Consider the following 17,006-nt stretch of genomic DNA (forward strand, 5'->3'; position numbering starts at 1 on the left):
AAAAAAAAAAAAAAAGGTTATGGCTTCTAAAGGATGGCTTTGGTCAACCTTTAGTCATTCAAAATGACCTTCAGTTTTATTGGATCGCTTCTTATATCAAAATAGCACATGGTCACTTTAGGAGGATTATGGTTCCTCTGATTTCTGAGGGTAGAAATAAGGCTGAACCCAGAACTCAGATGAGCAACTTTATTTTGTATGTGAGTACCCAGAATGACCTAAAATATACCTGGGTTTTGAAAGGTTTTGGAAACAATACCAGACAGAAATTGCTAAGGCTATTTCTGTGATCAAGGGCAAGTAGCTGTTTGCTTAGCTATTATACATGACTAGAAAATGCTTAGATTTAATATATTTGACAGAGACAACCCTTAGGTTTTATAGGAAGCCATTGGGCTTTAGAAAGTACCTAGAAGGTGCATAGAGAGGTGCCATTTTGCTTCCTTTTATAGAGCAGGAGAATGAAATGTTATTCTATAGAAATGTCCTGGCACTCATTAGAAATATCCTATGATGGAAAAGAATTTTGTATATGGGATTCTGCCATTTTGTTTTAGAGTCCATATTACATAAGTAATAGTAAAATTCCTGTCCTTTTGTCCAATCCATAACTGGATTCTTACAAATATGGCTAATTTATACAAACAGTGAACTATTTTATTTTGTGTCATTGAAATCTGATTTACAAATCATATATTTATATTTGAATCAAATTAGAAAATTATAACCTGAAAAAAACTATTCTAAGATCTATGTCTTTGCTTCTTGTTGAAGATATTTGCAACAGAAACATCTTTGGAGATCATTGGCGAAGATTTAGATATTATATAACTTCTTACTTGTTAGAGTTTTGGGCATTTAAAAAAATATATGCAGAGAACGACATCTAATGGTCTTGTACTAGGGTTAGCATTAAAAAACGATTTTGAAACCTGTGAAAGATTGATAGACCCATAATAGAACTGGTGAATATTGATTTAAAAAATTATTTCTAATGCTTTCCTTTCAGAAGGAAGATTAAAATCATTAAGCTCAACTGTAATTAAAAAAAAATTTGTTAAGCTCATAGTAGTTTTGTTTGTTTGTTTGTTTTTAAATTCCTTTGAGAAAAGGTTTCTGGATGGACTGGTGAACTAGGACCTGGAATTTATTGGTTAATTCCTTCCACAACTGGCTGTAGGCTGAGGAAAGGAATAAAGCCAATAACAGAAGAAGCCCAGCTTGTATATAGATATGAAACAGGGGAATTATTTCTTACAAAGGAATTTAGGTAAGTTCTGTTTTTTAAGGTTAGAACTATAAAATCAAAACTGGATATATATACTAACAGCCTGTCTTCCATCCTTTCTCTTGGCCAGCTGCCACTCCACCCCAAGATTCCAATTCAGTAATTCGGCTCTTGCATTAGGCATCTGCAAGTGACCTTCCATTCACAGGTCTGGGATTGCCATTCATTTCTGGGTAGCAGGCACTACCTTAGAAATAGGTCCTGCTAGTTGCACTATTGACTTAGATAACTGTCAAATAGGAAACCCCAGCTCTTAGATAGTTCTCCCATGCCCTAGATATACACAAGAACATCTGGTGGAGAGGAAAAAGATAGTGGATGGAAAAAGGAAAAAAGAAGGGAACTACTCTTCATTGAGGTCCAACTATGTGTTGAGATATACTGTGGTCGCTTTAGAAGCTTCATTTTTTAAAAAGATTTTATTGGGGAATTGGGGGAGGGGAACAGCGTTGGGGAATCGGGGAAGGGGAACAGACAAGTTGCTGTCCTTCTGTTCCTCAGTCTAGTTGTGGAGGATGTCGCTTCACTGGCCCATGTTGGCACCATCATTGTGCTCACCCCGGGTGAGGCAGATCGGTCTCTGGTCTCTGGACGGCCGCTCACGGCGGCTCTTGGCAGCTCACACCGGCTGCCAGCTCACGCTGGCTGCCAGCCACACACGGTAGCTTATGGCAGCCCACTGCAGCAGGGGCTGCAGCCTACGCCATCGCCGGCGACTCTCGGCAGCCCAGCTCCAGGTCGAGCCGCTGCTCACCATCTTAGTTGTAGAGGGCAGTGCCACTGGCCCCCATGTGAGATCAGAACTGGGGCCCTGCTGCTCAGAGCTGGCGTCCCAAGCCAGCTCTTAACCAATGCGCCACTTGGCTGGCCCTAGAAGCTTCTTTATCGAATGTAATACTAGACTGAGTAAAAAATATATTTGGATACATTATAGTTCACAAAAAGTGTTCAATGCCTTGATATTACTTCCTTTAGAAAGTTTTCTTCATAGAAACCTTCTTCAGTCTAGTTGCCTTGGAGACGAGAAATAATTTGTTATTTTTATAATTTTAGGTCAACTTTATCAGATATATTTGATATAATTGATCTAGATGGAAATGGTCTTCTTAGCCTTGAAGAATACAATTTTTTTGAATTGAGAACCAGTGGTGAGAAATGTGATGAAGATGCTTGGGCTGTTTGCAGAGGTAAGCACTTTTCTTTTTCTGGATAGATATGTAAAAAATATATATAGCCTCCTTTCATCCTTAAGAAGTAAAGTGTCAGACTTCACCATGGAATATTATTATAGCAATTAGGACAGTTTAAAAGTAGTAGCGTTATTTGTAGACCATAAAAATTTAAACATTTATTTTCCTTAAATTGATAGTTGGTGTATTACTCAAGTTAAAAGACAGTATGCGTTTCAGTACTTAATTATAATTTCATTTTTAGTTTATGCTCTTTGGAGCTTAGAATGGGAAACACTGTCCTAGCTTCAGTCCCATTGGTGTAAATACCAATGGGACTGAAGTGGTCAAGAGCCCTCAACTGCCCAGGAGAGGGCAGCAAAGAGCTAATAGGCTAGAGTTGTACTAAAAATGAAGAAGCTCCCACCCAGGAAGTTGTTTATACCTATTAAGAATTCTTTAGTTTTTTGTATTTAGTTGAATTAAGAAAGTCCATTCATGGAGGTATGGAAGCCAAAAATACCAAGATAGGCAAAGAAAATACTGAGAATGAGGCAAAAACATTTGTCCCTTAGGAGGAGTCTGGGAATAAAGTAGGCCTTTGTATTTAAGCCAAGAACTGAAAGGTTAAAGGGGAAAACCAAAAAGCCACAGCCAACTGTAGGTCACAGAACAAGAAGTCTGAGGAGGCCAGAATGCAGTCAAGACAGAGATTAACTCACATATTGCTTTCACTGGGGCAGTACTGTGTCCTACTCTGGTTCTTAAAATGGTCTAAGCTTGGCACAATTAGTGAGCCAGGTGGGAGTCTGATAAATGTGTTTATCTAAACTGCGAGTACAGTAGAAATATTATTAATAGGAAGATTTTAAAAAACATATCTCTGTTTAACTGAAAGTTTACATAATGTAATCAATAATAAAAATCTGTATTGATTTATAATATTAAACTTTGATTGACAAGATTGATAATATGCATAATAGAGTTATTTTTAGGAAGATGTAATCATCTTAAAACTTTAATGATATAATCTTTTGATTCTCTATTGTTAGCACTAGAGCACATTCCATGAGAGTAAATCATAATTAGGATTTTCCTATGGTAAAGCTGTTGATAAATAAAATTTTAGTTTAAAAATTTAATTAAATTGGTAGAGTTGATAGTTAACGTTTTTTGAGAATTTACCATATACCAGGTGGAAGCACTGCTGCATATAAACTCTCTAAGTTATGTGCTATTCTCATTTTACAAATAAGGAAACAGAATAAAAGAGGATAAGTCACTTGACCAAGGTTCAACAGCAAGAAATTTCACAGTTGAGTTTCAAACCCAGGCAGTCAGGGTCCAGAATCTTAAGCACCATGATATAAAAAAATCCCCAAGGATAATTGACTTAAAAAATAATTTGGGGAGAATGTCTTCTTCACCGACATTAATAATGCATCAAAGAAATGGACGTTTTCGCTTCTGAAGTGTTTATCTTTCTAGTCATATATAACATTAATTTTACTTATTCTCCTCAATACTAAAAAAACACTATCTGTAAGATCATTTTAATAAGCTGTTTCTAGACTTAAAGGCTTCTTTATTTTTACTAATAGACTTTGTTTTTAAAGTAGTTTTAGGTTTACAGCAAAGATTGAGTAGATCTCCCATGTATCCCTTCTCTCCTCTCTACTAATTCCCCCTAATATAAACATCTTGCATTAGTATGGTACATTTGTTAAAATTGATGGACAAATACTAATACATTATTATTAACTAAAATTCATAGTTTACATTAGGGTTATATTGTGCTGTACAGTTCTGTGGGTTTTGACAAATATCGGGGGTGCCAAAAAAATGTATACATATACTAAGAGATGTTTAACACTTTGGTCAATGTTGCTCAAGCAGTAGTTCGCTGTAATCAGAAGTGTCTGGATGCTGATGGTAACCACTTTGAGCATCTCTTGTAATTGCAGAAGTCAAATGTGACTTGTATTCATCTTTTATTATCGGTATACAAGTATATTAATACAGTTTTTTCCTTTCTTAAAATGCGTATACATTTTTTGTCACCCTCTGTATATAATTTCATATATATGCCATTATAGTATCATATAGAATCATTTCATTGCCCTAAAAATCCCCTGCACTCCACCTATTACCTACCTGTTCATCACTCCAAATCCCTGGTAATCATAGATCTTTTTACTGTCTCTATAGTTTTTCATCTTCCAGAGTATCAAATTGTTGAAATAGCATCCAGTATACAGCTTTTTCAGACTGGCTTCTTTCACTTAGTAATATGCATTTAAGCTTCCTCCATGTCTTTTTGTGGCTTGGTAGCTCGTTTCTTTTTAGTGTTGAATAATATATTCTATCATATGAAGGTACCAGTTTGTTTATCCATTCACCTATTAAAAGGCATCTTGATTGTTTCCAATTTTTGGCAACTATGAATACAGCTGTTATAAACACTCGTGCAGATTTTTGTGTGTACATAGTTTTCAACTCATTTTAATAATTTCAATTCAATGATTGCTGGATGGTATAGTAAACTATGTTTAATTTTGAAAGAACTATCAGATTGTCTTCCAAAGTGGCTATACTATTTTGCATTCCCACCAGCAATAAAAGAGAATTCCTGATACATCCTTGTCAGCATTTGGTATTATCAGTGTTTTGGATTTCAGCCATTCTAATAAATGTGTAGTGGTATCTCAGTGTTGTTTACTTTGCAATTCCTTAATGAAATATGATATCAAGCATCTTTTCATATGCTTATTTACCACCTGTATACCTTCTTTGGCAAAGAGTCTGTTCAGATCTTTTGCCCATTTTTTGATTAAGATGTTTGTTTTCTTATTGTGGAGTTCTTTGTATATATTGGATACAAGTCTTTATCAGATATATATTTTACAAGTATTTTCTCCCAGTTTGTGGTTTTTTCTTTTCATTCTCTTAATATTGTCTTTCACAGAGCAGAAGTTATTAATTTTAATGAAGTTTCATTTATCAATTTTTTCTTTCATGGATCATACTTTTGGTGTTGTGTCTAAATACTCATCGTCATACACGAGATCACCTAGATTTTCTCCTGTTATCTTGAAGTTTTTATAGATTTGTGTTTTGGGTCTATGACCCATTTAGGTCTCTTACCCATTTTTTTCTATGACCCATTAAGTTAATTTTTGTGAAAGATGTAAGGTCCTTGTCTAGATTTATTTTTTTTGCATGTGGATGCAAAAAATATTTGCAATATTGCTGTTATTTCAGCACCATTTTTTGAAAAGACTATCCTTTCTCCATTGAATTGACTTTGTTCTTTTGTCAAATATGAATTGAATATATTTGTAAGGATCTATTTTGAGCTATCCATTCTATTCACTGATCTTTTTATCTAATCTTTTGCCAATACCACACTGTCTTGATTACTATAGCTTTATAATAAGTCTTGAAGTTGAGTATTAAACTTTAAAAAAATTAATGGAGGATTGAGAATTTTAAGTTTTAAAGTAGATTAGTTATTGATAGTCTCTATAGTACAGTATCAAGATACATTTTCTTGAAAGTAATAATTTATTTGTACTATGTATCAAATATTAATTTCTTTCATTTTGCTTTTCTACAGAGTAACTCCAGCCTCCATTTCAGTGATCTAATTAATCATTTACTTTTTTTCCCTTGTAAAAGTTATGAGTCACTTTTCAAACTCTAAACATTTTAAACTATTAATCAGTCAACTAGTTTTAAACAGTTCTGTCTCAGCTGCTTTTCTCACAATAATACATACAAAACAGATATCTCAAATTAGAGTACCCACTTTCCTTGGGTATATTACAGATGGGAGTTGGAAAATGGAATCTTTCATGTTGTTGGGCAGTTTAGAGAATATAATCCATAATAAGTAGCTGTTTATTATCTATTTAATAGACAAATTCAGGAATTACACATATCTGAATACTTCTAAATGAATTTATTTTTCCTTACAAATAATATTAAAATTGACATACTTAAGTTTGTCTGAGGCATTCATGAACTCCAAAGTATTTCCTATTATCTAACAGTTTTGTGAGGAAAAGGGGACAGTTCAGTTAAAATTGGAATATTTAGGGATATAGCAGTCTTCTTAAATCTGGCACCATCCCCATCTCCCTTTTTGAAATACCAGTAGTTTTGGGGGTATTATATCAAATTTATCTAGATTCTTCTGGGTTTAAGTGGCAAATATATATGAAGCAGTTTAATTTTTGCAATATATATCAGTATCTACTCTACATAAGCAGGCAGGTTGGAATTTACCCAGGAAAATTGCAGTTTCTTCTAATTTTGGAATACATTTACATTATTTAAAACATCAGATTTTGTTGAAGAACTAAATCATGCACTGTGATGATTATCAGGTTGCCTTGTGGGACATTAAAATGATATCTCAGGCATGTTTTGAGCCACCCTTATTCCTCTTTTACGTGGCTCACAGATTCATAAGTCCTCCTTTCAAGTAAACATTTATGAATAATACATAATAGACCTTTTGTTAAATGTATGAATTTACATAAAAAATAACTTTTGGTTGTTTTGACAGAGAATTTTGATACAAAGAAGAATGAACTAACGCGACAGGGCTTTATGGATCTGAACCTAATGGAAGCCAATGATCGCGAAGGAGACCCTCGTGACCTTTGGGTCACTCTGCACTCGATGGGCTACAATAAAGCTCTGGAACTGACAGAGGTAAAGCAATCTGAAAGTTCTGGAGTGGGTTTAATGTCCAGAATGTTTTACCCCACAAACCTTTTCTGACATGTGACTTTTGAATTGGGTACTTGAATTCTTGAACTTCAGTATGTGAAAGAATCCTGGGTACAACGGCATGTTTATACAAATTCCTATTTTTAGCTGAAAATTAGCTACTACCAACATTTAAATAAATCAGGAACAAAGGTATTTAAACATATGATCTACAGGAAAAAGATTGTAATTTAAAAAATTATATTTCTTAATTGGTGGTTAGTATTTGAGTTGCCAGAGTCTGATTTCTATAGGGAAACTCTTTGTCCTAACAGAATAAAGCCTCTCTTAGAATAAGGGGAATGTGTCTAAATGAGAACTGGAATTCTGATCTTTTGACAAAGGATACTCCTTGGGTTAATATTTATAAAACACTTGGGACAGTGCTTGGCTCATGGCACTGTGTATGTATTAGCTATTATTATTATTATTATTATTACTTATTAACATGATAGGTACAGAAGTTGAATAAGATTTGTAATAAACTAGAGGAATAATAAAAATTAGGCCTTCTTAAAATCTGTATTTTTGTGTCAGGTTTAAAATAAAGAATTGAAGAGTTTCAGGCTACATATTAGATAATGGTATATATGTTTATATTTAAAATTAAAAATAGTATCTGTCCTTTCTCTGAATAAATCAACGTAGGGTAACACTAGCACCAACAATTTTAAGTTTTGGGTGTGTTGAGACTTTAGTTTAATTCCTAGTTTTGACATCATTCAAAATCCTTCATAAACCTGTTTTCCGAAAAGCTTTCTATAATTTTTTTGCCATTATTAGTAAAGGAGGTGAATAATTACATTAACTTTTTATATCCTACTTTAATCTAACATTCAGTAAACCCCACATTTTAACCATGGTACAGAATCAGCATCTAATCTATGAATAATATTGTCTGTTACACATGTTTTCACTTAATAGCGAAATAAGTTGAGAGCAATTTAAAACATTTTATAGCATTTACTGATGGCATTGACCTTTGAAACCATAGGCAAAAAGGATTTCTGAGATAAAACTTTTTAAATTTAAAGTTTATTTATTCATTTACTGAATATGTAATATATTCACATCATTGAAAATTCAAAAGGTAAAATAATACTTACAGTGAAAATGTCAAAGGATGCTGAGGCCACCACTCAATAACTGAAATAAAAAGGCAAACTGAATTCATTGCTTACTATAAAGGAGAGCTGTGCTGGTTAGTTACATTCTCTCCATGCAGAGCAGAATACTCATTTTATTTAAATAGGATTTGGGGAAGCCTGGTTGCTCTGGTGGGACTATTGAGTGTTTGGCACTCAGCAGTGTACTTATTGACACGAACCTGTTCCTCACTGCTTGGCTTTCAAAAGTGAAGAGCTAACAACTGATTGGCTTACAAAGCTGTATTCATTGAGGTGAGTTGTTGTATATCATCTGAACAGGTTTAAACCAGTTCTGATGACTACTTGTCACCAAGACAACAGAATCACCATTTTTTTCATAAGTTTATAGGAACTGTTTTGTTTCCAGCTTCCCCTTTTGATTTTCATCCCACTAAAGCCATAGAAGAAACTATCAAAGGCTCACTCACCACTGTCACTGATTCTCTTTGAAGAAGAGGTTTCGTCTCTGGAGATCTGATTTTCAGTTTGTGCATTTATCATGATTTCATCCTGTTTTTGTCTTTAAGTCGTCTGTTGGGACAGCAACTGTTCAGAAGCATTTTAAGATTCTGGGCAATATTTAAACTCTGAGACAAGCAAGTATAACTAGAAGTATTATAAGAAGGGACTGGAGAGCACTCCAGAGTCATGACCCTAGATTTTCCAAGCTTGACCAAGAAAAGTCCCAAGGATTCCCTAAGTCTTCTTTCTATAAGCTTTTGTAGTTAGCTCTTTTCCATCAACTAGACCCATTGTATTCCAACACCTGCTCTGCCTTCATACTCCCACACACACAACCCCCAGGATGGTGTAGCTGTACCGCGGCGATAAAAATAAGGGAGATGACAGACATCATTCCATCGGGTCTCAGCGTTCCGAGACACCGCCTTGAGGAAGCTTTAGTGATATCATTCCACTGGGTCTCAGCATTTCAAGACACTTCCTCATGACCTTATTAGGTCAGGGGTTGGTGTGGGGGAGCGGTCGAGGATGTAACTGTAAGGCAACATCTCCCCCTCTCTGTTTTTGCAGGAGAAACACAGACTTTGCAGTTTCTTCATCTATTGCCCGCCGGAGGGCTTGTTGTCCATATCTGGGGACTAAACAGAGCAATAATAGAATAATCAATAAAAATATAAGAGCACCGGCAAATCCTCCACCTAGACTTTTCACCCAAGTAAGGGGATTTAGAGCAGAAAGTCCTTCCGCAGCTGCGGAAAGGGATTCCTCCCCTGGGAGGAGCTGGAGATTCGCAGAAGACATTTGACCACTTCTTGTTGCAACTGTAGGATATTTACAGTAAGGTTTGGCATATGTCCCAAGAGATGAGCTCTACCTCCAACCACGGGGTACATGTCTGATTGTAAGGAAAAGGAGTTACACAGTAAGTGGAAACATTCCAATCACATTTTTTTTTAAAGATTTTATTGGGGAATTGGGGGATGGGAACAGCGCTGGGGAATTGGGGGAAGGGGAACAGACAAGTTGCTGTCCTTTTGTTCTTCAGTCTAGTTGTGGAGGACGTTGCTTCACTGGACGGCTGCTCCCAGCAGCTGCTGGCCGCTCACGCTGGCTGCTGGCTACACGCGGTAGCCCATGGCAACCCACTGCAGCAGGGGCTGCAGCCTATGCCGTCGCCAGCGACTCACGGCAGCCCAGCTCCAGGTTGAGTTGTTCAGCATCTTAGCTGTAGAGGGCAGTGTCACTGGCCCTCATATGTGGGATCCGAACCGGGGCCCTCTGGTATCCCAAGCCAGCTCTTAACCAATGCGCCACTCAGATGGCCCCTCCAATCACATTTTAAGGTAATCATGGTATGGAGACTTTCTAACTGGTCTCCAAGAGAAACAACAGTTATTTCTAAATCAGCTAATCGTACACTGATTTCTTGATCAATTCTTATCTGCTGATTCCAAGTTTTGCTGGCATTTTCATGCCATTGTTGTACAAATTGGCTAGTCTGCACCGTCTGGTGAAGAACTACTCTGGAGACAGCAGCAACGGTGGTTACGGCTATTATTCCCATAGTGGCTGCTATTAAAAGACCAGTAAATCTTTTAGTCCTATGTAAAATCTTATGAAGTAGTTGCAAAACAATATGGACAGTTGGAGAACCTTCCCACACCCTAGAAGCTTGGATGGGGAGCCATAATCCTCGTCTCCTTCTTAATATCATGATCTGGTCGTGTGAGGTATTATAAATTGAGGAATTAAGACAGGTATATAAATGACATTGAGGGCATTTGACTAATTTTGTAGCCTGATTAGTGGCGAAGATTCCTACCAAGAAAACAAAAGGGGTTTTAAGACAAACTTGTAAATAGAGCATTTTTGTTTTTTCCAACTGGAAAGTATATTTTTTGTTATTTTTAGTAAGATTTTTTTTTCCCAAATCTTATTTGGTCCGATGTTTAAGGCTACTTTCCATAAGGTCCTTTGAAATGAGCCCTGGATGGGTCTAATCATTCTTAACTGAGGCGGGGCAAGAGCCCTATCTTTCCAAAAAATGGAAAAGTAAATGGAGACTCAGTGATTCGGGGAAAGCCATAATAGGATATCTGTCCCCTCCTTCGTTGAGGTTCAGAACATTTTAAATGGAAACAGAAATGAATGGTATCCCTAAAGGGACCCCAGTCAATAATGGTTTCATAAGAATTGTCAACTACAACCCTGTCCAGGCTTTCTTTTTTTCGGTGTCATGCTGATATGGTTTGACACACCGGCCAGGTACCCACAAAGGATGTTCTTTTGGACCTGGAGAAATACAAGCAAAGCCTCGTCCCCATGTCAATAAAGTTCATAAATGCCATTGATTAGTCTGAATGTCTTTCCACCAAATGGGCACATTTTCCAGTGACCTTGGGCTGTTATGAAAATGTCTTTTAGCTGCAGTCCGCCCAAGGTGTGGTTCAGTGCTTGAACCAGATGAATTCAAAAAATTTAAAGTAAACATAGCTTTTGCTAATTGTACCTGTGGGGTTTCTCTTATGTCTCCCCCTTTCTGTTTTTGCAACTGTTTCTTTAAGGTTGAATTAGCACATTAAACAATGGCTTGACCCTGTGGGTTGTAAGGGATGCCTGTGGTATGAGTAATACTCCAAGTGGCACAAAAGCTTGCAAGCTTAGAACTGGTGTAAGCAGGTCCATTGTCTGCTTTAATGTTGTTAAGGAGGCCCATAGTAGAAAAACAGGTTAATAAACGATGGCAAGAGAGGGCTACTGCCTCACCAGTCTGAGCTGTAGCCACAAGAAAGCCAGAGGCAGTATCGATTGTAACATGTACAAATGAGGATTTTCCAAAGGATGGGACGTGAGTAACGTCCATTTGCCAGATATCATTAGGAACGAGACCTCGAGAATTTACTCCTTTAGTGCATTTTGGAGGTGTGTTAAGGATCTGATAGGTAGGGCATGTCTGTATTATATGATGAGCCTGTTTGTTTGTGATAGAGAACTGTGAACGCAGACCACCCACATTAGTATGAGTTAAAGAATGAAATGCATTGCCTCAGCAACTTGGGCACTCCCTACTAATGAATCAGCAATTGAATTGCCTTGTGTCATTGGACCTAGCAGGGCAGTATGAGCATGAATGTGCATGATAAAGAAGTGGTGCTGGCAGTTTCTCACAACCTGCTGGAGTTGATTAAATAAAATTTTAAGAGATGGATTTGAATTGTAAGATAGAGACGCCATCTCAATGTTCTGTACTGTATGAACTACATAAGCCGAATCAGAAACAATATTCAGAGGGTCAGAAAGTGTTTGCAAAGCAGTTAACACTGCTACTAACTCCAGATCAAGCTGTTGTTCACCATCTTAGCTGTAGAGGGCACAGCGTCACTGGCCCATGTGGGATCTGAACCGGTGGCCCTGCTGCTCAGAGGTCGCACTCCCAAGCCAACTCTTAACCAATGAGCCGCTTGGCCAGCCTTAAGATCTTTAAAGGCTATACTGTTACAATTCTGTTAAGGCCCTTTTCATTTCTCCAGAAATTTGGGAATGATAAAGACAAAATGTTTTTGAGTAAGGAGCAAACCCTTAAGTAATCAAAATTCATGAATAATTGTTCCTGTTAAATGTGTCCTTTGTCACACAGTCAATAATCTGGAATGTCCTAGGCAGTGATGATGGTTGTGTCTTTTCAATAGGTAGATATTTTGATCCATCCTGAAAATAAATGTGCTCTTATTAGTAGTACATATTCATAAATCATAGAGGAAGAGTCACCTGTATAAAACCAATTTGGAAGTGCTCAGAGAATCTTTTAGAACACATTCTCAGTTTATGTACCACAATTTTTCCAGGTTAATTTAGTTACAGATAAAGCATGGACTGACCACATCCTTTATTATTCTAGGAACGTTTTCCTCAGTATTTCATATTATAGCCTATTTATCCCTATTGCAATGAGTTGTTTCATGGAGGATCTTACCTTGTGTCCAGGTGACCATTTTAGTTTTGCCAGATCTTACCCCCGTGGGTCTTCAAATCTGATTTTCTCAGTGTTTCATTTCAGAATTTGACAGGCCAGGTTTTGTGTATGTACAATGGCATCCTTGAACTTCTCCATGGATTTGTTTTGTTGTTTTATTGGTTTGTCAGAAAAGTCATAACACATGTTTGCAACAGATGGCACTAGTTGATTTTTGGAAGTACTAGAGTCATTCGCATCTATGTTATTGCTATGTCATTTGACAGCTGACAGTTCTAGCTTCATTCTAAAAAAAAAAATTGAGTGATTTAGTTGAGTTTTGGAGATTCTACAACAAGTTGAAAATGGAAGCCCAAACTGTGCATTTTTGCCATATTTTACTGTTTTACTTCCTCAATGGGAAGAACACATGTCAAGTTTGTGAAAAGTTGCATAAAGTTTACGGTGACAATGCTCTACAAGAATGTCAGTGCCAACAATGGTTCACAAAATTCCGTGCTGGTGATTTTGATCTCAACGACGCAACTCGGTCACGGAGGCCCACAAAGGTTGATGATGACAAAATAAAGTCATTGATCGAGTCAAACCCACGTTACATGACACGAGAGATTGCAGAAACATTGAATATCCATCATTTAAGTGTTCACGACCACCTGAAGAAGCTGGAATATGTAAGCAAGCTAAGTATTTGGGTTCCGCGTGAACTCAAAGTTCATTTGACGACGTGTATAAACATCTGCAATGTGCTCATTAAATGTGAGGAAAATGATCCTTTTTTGAAGCGACTGATAACTGTTGATGAGAAGTGAATTCTTTACAACAATGTGGTGTGCAAATGGTCTTGGTCCCGACGTGATGATTCACCTCAACTGACATCGAAAGCAGACATTCACAGAGGAAGGTTATGCTTTCAGTGTGGTGGGATTTTAAAGGTGTCTGGTGTTTTTCGAGCTCCTACCAAGGAACCAAACAATCAATTTGAATGTGTACTGTTGGCAATCGGACAGTTTGAATGAATCCATCATCCAGAAACGTCCAGAGCTTGCTAATTGTAAAGGAGTCGTGTTCCACCATGACAACGTGAGACCACACACAAGTTTGATCACCCGTCAAAAATTATTGGAGCTTGGATGGGATGTGTTGCCACACCTGTCATTCTCGCCTGACCTTGCACCATCAGACTTCCACTTGTTTCACTCTCTTCAAAACTCCTTGTGTGGTATAAAGTTCAATTCAGATGAGGCTGTAAATCAGCAAATCAGCACCTTGTTCAGTTTTTCGCAAATAAAGACAGGTCCTTCTAAGAAGGAGGAATTATGAAGCTCACTGAAAGATGGTAAAAGGTTACCGAATAAAATGAGTAATATGTTATTGATTGATCTTTGTTTTTTATATAAATAAATGACCTTTGAAAAACATAGACAAAATACATCATGACTTTTCTGACAATCCAATATATATTAGGAGTTGAGTCAGAGTTGTCTGCTTAGTATTACCAATAAAAGGACTTCCAGCCTATAGAAAAGTCTACAAGAGTTTAGTTGAGTGAAATTTTGAGGACATGCCTTGAAGCAGAATCTCAACAGATTGAGAAAATGCTCCAGAGAATGGCAGTTTGCAGCTTAGTGATACCGTAGAACCAAATGAGGAGACATAAGGAGGGTTACATGAAATCCATTGATGGTAGATTAAGGGGGTGGGAGAAAGCAAAATGGGGAAATCTCTAGGATTGGATAAAAAGCAAAACAGAAAGACATATAATTCTTTTACATTGGTGGGTACGGGATAGTTAATAATTAACATTTATAGCACAGAGAGATGGTGTTCGGGGAACAAGATAATAATGAGTTTGCTCTGTGATCTTATGCTCTGGTTCCTGTGGTTTTGCCTTTGAGTGGACTAGGAAAGAGAATTACTCTGACATTACAAAGGTATGTTACTCGGGACTCATAAGAACAATGGACAGAGCCCACTTAAGGTAAAGACTGAATCTTTGCTAAGGAAGCTATAGGCCTGGGACATGACTACCCACTATGACCTGCCCAGTTAGGAATTTGTGATCAGACCATCCTTTTAGTAACTGAACTTGTGAGACCTGCCATGTACCCTCCCCCCCCTACTCCCATCCCCCACCCCCAGGCTTGTGGTTTATTTCATAGCCCCTTTTTCATTCACAGCATAATGATCTGTTAAAAGTATTTTTATAGTATTTCTAAAGTGCTTTTATAATATTTGTCATATAGTACTTTCAAAGTATTTCTATAGTATCTATAATAGTATATTAGCTTCTATAGAACTTCTTTTATTTTGTTGCATGCTTCCTATATTAACTTAGTAGGATAAAGAGAATAGGTACATAGAAGATTAAGTCCATGAACAGAAAAAATAATAGGGCAGCATTTTAGAGTAGATATGATTTTATTTTAAAAATTTTAGAAAACATGTCTTTAACAAAGACCTTTTAAGATTCTTACTTTCAGTGAATCTTTAAATACTGATACTCTTTGGTTGAATAAAGCTGATAATCAAGACTTGAAAAATGGCAAAATAATACCAGAATCTATTTAGTACTGAAAAAAATCCACAATCATTCTTTTAATTTTTATAAATAATCTTTTTTTTAGAATTCAACATTGTGGGATATTTTCACAGTCACCTGTTAGATAGTTCTAACAACCCTTGGCAGAATATATACTATTTAATCCCATTTTTTCAGTGAAGAAACTAAGCCTCATAGAAGCTAAGTGACTTCCCCCCAGTCATATAGCTATTAAATGGCAAAATCCAACTACAAACCCAGGTCTTCTGCTTTCTAATCCAATGATTTTTCATTCTATTTCTTTAAAAAGGTGTGCTTAAAGGGCCGGCCGAGTGGCTCAGTTGGTTAAGAGCTCGCTCAAGAGTTTGAGCTCTGAGCAACAGCAGTTTGATGCCCAGCCTGAGCTGAGCAGCCGCTGAGCTGCCAACAGGTGGCAGGACAGTTCAGCTTAAAATAAATAAATAAATAAATAAATAAATAAATAAATAAATAAATAAGGTGTGCTTATTATTGCCAAAAGTTGGAGTCATTAAAATATTTTTTAAATTTTTTAATAAAAATGTCTATTGTATTGATGTTCTACCAACTTTGAACCTTTATCTTTTGTCCCCCAAATTAAAACGATGACCATCAGTGTGTGTAAATTCACTTATTTATTCAGCAAATATTTACTGGATGCCTACCATGTTGTAAGTCTGTAATAAAGAGGCACTGAGGATACAATGATGGATAAAAATAGTCAAAATTTCTGCCCTCTTGGAATTTACATTCCATGAAGGAGAATGGCTAATTAAATAGAATAAATAAAATCATTTCAAAAGCGTTTTGAAAGAAACAAGCCTGAGGCAGTAATAGAGAACAGTAGGGGAATGAATGAGATTGGGAGACCAGAGCCGGTTTCTCTGTAGATGTGAAAAAAACAGAACACTCCATGTGAAGGCTTGGACATAGGGAAAAGCTTCCTTTGTTCTAGGATCTGAACGATCAGAGTAGTTGGGGTACAGCGAGGCACGAGACTGGGTTGCATGGAAAGGCGAAGACTAGTGTGTGTGTCCACCTTGTAGGCTATAGTAAGGACTAAAAGGTGGACAGTAGAAAAATCCATCCCCAAATGCACAGTCTTTTTAGATCTCAGATTTTAAAGGTGCTTTTACACTAACTTTGAACTGCGAATTTATTTTCATACATTTAGTTCTTTTCGGTGCTCTGTATCCATCCATTAAGTTTCATTTGTAAACATAATCATTTAGAGCCCATTGATGACTTCTTTCTGTAGGCTTAAAGTTAGAAAAGGAAATTAAATAACTAAGATGACGTGGGATGGCTTTCAACCAAATGGTGGGGTGGTACAGTGGCTTAAAGGAGGTATTACTGATTTGCTAGAGGTTATAGTTTTCTTTTCTGTGAATATTATCAGTTAACATGCTAAACAAAAATCAAAATGTCATGTTTTTTTATTACTTAGTTCATAGCACTAAAATTTTCCTCTAAAATTATCAGAGGGCCAGCCGAGTGGCGCATTGGTTAAGAACTGGCTTGGGATGCCAGAGGACCCCAGTTCGGATCCCACATATGAGGGCCAGTGACACTGCCCTCCACAGCTAAGATGCTGAACAACAGCTCAACCTGGAGCTGGGCTGCCATGAGTCGC

The 17,006-nt window shown here is 36.8% G+C and overlaps 1 protein-coding gene across 1 annotated transcript in view; it reads left to right on the forward strand.

The window, feature by feature from the left end:
- The window catches only part of EFCAB7 (EF-hand calcium binding domain 7), a 62,399-nt gene that overhangs the window by 33,768 nt on the left and 11,625 nt on the right, over window positions 1-17,006 (forward strand). Inside the window, exons 8-10 of the mRNA XM_019628203.1 lie at window positions 1,108-1,270; window positions 2,342-2,475; window positions 7,028-7,176. Coding sequence (XP_019483748.1) covers window positions 1,108-1,270; window positions 2,342-2,475; window positions 7,028-7,176 — 446 coding nt within the window. The remainder of the gene's footprint in view (window positions 1-1,107; window positions 1,271-2,341; window positions 2,476-7,027; window positions 7,177-17,006) is intronic.

This window comes from Hipposideros armiger, unplaced genomic scaffold (genome assembly GCF_001890085.2).
Source record: "Hipposideros armiger isolate ML-2016 unplaced genomic scaffold, ASM189008v1 scaffold_755, whole genome shotgun sequence".
NCBI classification, from domain to species: domain Eukaryota; kingdom Metazoa; phylum Chordata; class Mammalia; order Chiroptera; family Hipposideridae; genus Hipposideros; species Hipposideros armiger.